We start from the raw sequence: 3,767 nt of genomic DNA on the forward strand, positions 1-3,767 counted from the left end.
TCCCCCGGGATCTCTGGGGGGAGAGAAACCCGGAGGGGTGAGAGAAAAGGGAAGCGATCCCGGAGGTGTGGGGTGCAGGAGGGGGTTCATCCACAGTGACTTTTTTTTTTTTTTGGATTTATTTATTTATTTATTTTTGGATTTATTATTATTATTATTATTTTTGGATCAGTGACTTCTTTTTCTTTAAGATTTTATTTGAGAGAGAGAGCGCAATCCGGGGCAGAGGGAGAAGGAAAAGCAGACTCCCCGCTGAGCAGGGAGCCCGACACAGCAGGGTCCCAGGACCCTGAGATCACGACCCGAGCGAAGGCAGCCGCTTCTCAGCCGGAGCCACCCAGGTGCCCCCACCGTGACTTCTGACTTTGGACTTGGGCGCGAGGCTAGTCCGATCACGGAAGGTCGAGGAAGTTTCCCAGAGAAATGATTCATGACTTAGGGACAGATGGAGTTGGAAGTGTTGGCAGGACGTGCAGGTGGCAATGCTGTCCTAAGAGAGGAGGAGGGGCCCGTGGGGGGTCGGGCTGCCCGCGCAGCTTAGGCCGGGCGTGGGTGCTGTTGTTCACGGAGGCTGCGTAACATGGAGCAGGGGCACACCCTCCCCTGGGATGGAGTCAGAACCGAGGGCCCAGGATTACCATGGGGGTGTCCCGAGTCCAGCTCGGGGGAGAGCTAGAACACGGAAGTCAAACAAAGGACAGTGAAGGACAGTGGCCAGGGCCGGTGAGGACGGGAGGGCGCGTGGCCTATCCGCCGAGAGCGGGGGTGCCGCTTCCCCAGGGACGGGCCTCTGCGGGCGGGGCGCTCCGGGGCTGCGGGGCCCCTCACCTGGGAGCTCCGTCCCAGGAACAACCATCTCCATACCCCGAACCGGCCGCTCAGGAAAGAGCCTGTTCCTTCGGAACTCTGAGCCCTCGGGCCACGGTCCACTCAGGTGAGGCCCTCCTGGCCTTCCTCCCCGAGGGCTGGCTCCTCGGCTGCTGCGATGCTGGGAGCGCCTGGGGCTCAGCCGTTAGGCCTCTGCCTTCCGCTCCGGTCACGTCCCAGGGTCCTGGGATTGAGCCCCACCCCGGGCTCCCTGCTCAGCGGGGGCTTCTCCCTCTCCCTCTGCCTCTGCCTGCTGCTCCCCTTGCTTGCACTCTCTCTCTGTGTTAAATAAAATCTTAAAAAAAAAAAAAAAAAAAAAAAAAAACAAGGACGCTGGGCAGAGCTGGGGGCCGGGTGGGCAGGAGAGCAGACGGCGGCTCCAGACCTCTGAATTCCTGCAGGACGTTCGGGGAGTTCACCGGGCTGTGGCAAACCCCGCAGAAGGCGCTGGCGTCCCTGGGGCGTCCCTGGGGCGTCCCTGGGGCGGGGCGAGGGGGCCGAGCCTCGGAGGGTGAAGGCCCCGTGTTTTCGGGAAGCGTCACCGCGAGCCCCCTCTCTGGCGCGGACGCCTGTCCTCCCGCAGGTCCCGACATGAGCTCCTGGCCCGCGTCCAACTGGACGGCCCCAGCCGAGTTCGTGATCCTGGGTTTCTCCGGGTGGCCCCAGGGGCTGCGGCTGCTGCTCTTCGCCTTCCTGCTGCCGCTCTACCTGGCCACGCTGGCGGGAAACCTGCTCATCCTGGGCCTGGCTGTGGCGGAGCCTGCCCTGCACTGCCCCATGTACTTCTTCCTGGGAGCGCTGTCCGCCGTGGAGGTGGCCTACACGCTGGCGCTGACTCCGCGCATGCTCGCCGGCTTCCTGCTGCCGCCCGCAGGCCTGGCCGTGGCCCGCTCCACGTGCGCCGCGCAGATGGGCCTCTTTGTGGCGCTGGGGGGCGCCGAGTGCCTGCTGCTGGCCGCCATGGCCCTGGACCGCTACCTGGCCATCTGCCGCCCCCTCTACTACCCCCAGCTCATGAGCACGGCGCTCTGCTGGGGCCTCCTGGCCTCCTGCTGTGCCGGGGGCTCAATCCTGGCCTTGGGGCTCACCACGGCCATTTTCCAGCTGCCCTTCTGCCAGGGGGGCTTAGTGAACCACGTCTTCTGTGACCTCCCGGCGGTGCTGCTGCTGGCCTGTGGGGACCGGCAGCTGCAGGAGCGGGTGCTGCTGGCAGCTTGCCTGCTGCTGCTGGTGCTGCCTCTGGCCCTGATCCTGCTTTCCTATACCAGGGTGCTGGTGGTCATCCTGGGCGTTGGGGGATCTGCGGGCCGCCGCAAGGCGTTCAACACGGTGGCGTCGCACCTCACGGTGGCCGTGCTGCACTACGGCTGCGCCACGGCCATGTATGCCAGGCCCCTGAGCAGCCGCTCCCTGGAGGAGGACAAGCTGGTCTCGCTCATCTACATCAACCTCACACCACTGCTCTACCCGGCCATCTACACGCTGCGGAATCGCGATGTGCAGGGTGCCCTGCAGCGGGTGCTCAGCGGCAGGACGCCAGGGACCGTCCACCAGGCTGAGGGCAACTAACACCATGCCAGGCGGCGTCTGTCCTGAAGTCTCCCTCACTGAGGGGGAGCCTCACCATTCCAGAGCCATCTGCGGCACCTACTGGACATGTGCCCGAGTTCAGCCTACGAGGACTCCAGAGGACTCCAGAGTCGGACCACAGCCTCATTCTTTGGTTTCTATGACCATTCCAAGCTCAACAGTTCCTGTTGATGGCTGTGCACTGTAGGATGTTCAGCAGCCCCTGTCTCCACCCAGTAGAAACCAGCAGCGCACCACTGATCCCCCTCAGTGATCAAAAAGGTCATCAGAGATTGCCAAACATCACCCAAGGGGCAAAATCAGCCCTGGTTAAGAACAACTTCTCTGAACTCTGGCTACACAGTATCTTTTGAAGAGAAATGAGTACTACTGCACAAGAAGTTTATGGCTGCATTATTTATAGTAGACCAAAACTGAAAACAATCCAAATGTCCATGAACATGGAATAGACACAAAGATGGGGCATCTGGGTGGTTCAGTTGTTTAAGTGTCTGACTGTTGATCTCGGCTCGGGTCATGATGTCAGTGTCATGAGTTCAAGCCCCACACTGGGCTCCATGCTGGGCATGGAGCGTATTTTTTAAAAAGAGGGGTTACCTGGGTGGCTCAGTCAGTTTAGTGTCTGACTATTGATTTTGACTCAGGTCATGATCTCAGGGTCATGAGATCAAGCACCCCATCAGGCTCCACACTGGGTATGGAGTCTGCTTAAGATTCTTTCTCTCTCCCCTCACCCTGTCCTTCCCCTCCCTATTCTCTCTCTTTCCAAAAAAAAAAAAAAGTTGGGGGGCGTCTGGATGGCTCAGTCAGTTAAACGTCCGCCTTTGGCTCAGGTTGTGATCCCGGGATCCTGGGATGTAGCCCTATATTGGGCTCCCTGATCAGTGCAGAGCTTACTTCTCCCTCTGCCCTCCCCTCTTCCTGCTTGTGCTCTCTCTCCAATAAATGAAATCTTAAAAAAAGAATAGAAGGGCACCCTGGTGGCTCAGTGGTTGAGCATCTGCCTTTGGCTCAAGGCATGACCCCAGGTCCTGGGATCGAGTCCCGTATCAGACTCCCCGCAAGGAGCCTGCTTCTCTCTCTGCCTATGTCTCTGCCTCCCTCTGTGTGTCTCTCATGAATAAGAAAGTCTTAAAAAAAAAAAAGACACAACAACTTGTGGCATATTTGTGCAGCAGAATTCTACACGGCAACGAGAAAGAATGAAGTCTTCCTGCTAGCAGACACAGACCTAATACCAAGTATAAGAAATGAGACACAGAGTACACACCTAGTGCCTCCCAACGCATAAGGGTGGATGACAGAATCTC

At 59.0% G+C, this 3,767-nt stretch overlaps 1 protein-coding gene across 1 annotated transcript; it reads left to right on the plus strand.

Moving 5' to 3' along the window:
* The first annotated feature begins 1,458 nt into the window (after window positions 1-1,458).
* Window positions 1,459-2,436, plus strand: OR10AH1 (olfactory receptor family 10 subfamily AH member 1). The gene is given in 1 exon segment (NM_001389195.1): window positions 1,459-2,436. A coding segment is annotated over 1 exon segment (978 nt).
* The last annotated feature ends 1,331 nt before the right edge of the window (window positions 2,437-3,767 follow it).

Source organism: Canis lupus, chromosome 6 (genome assembly GCF_011100685.1).
Source record: "Canis lupus familiaris isolate Mischka breed German Shepherd chromosome 6, alternate assembly UU_Cfam_GSD_1.0, whole genome shotgun sequence".
Lineage (NCBI taxonomy): Eukaryota > Metazoa > Chordata > Mammalia > Carnivora > Canidae > Canis > Canis lupus.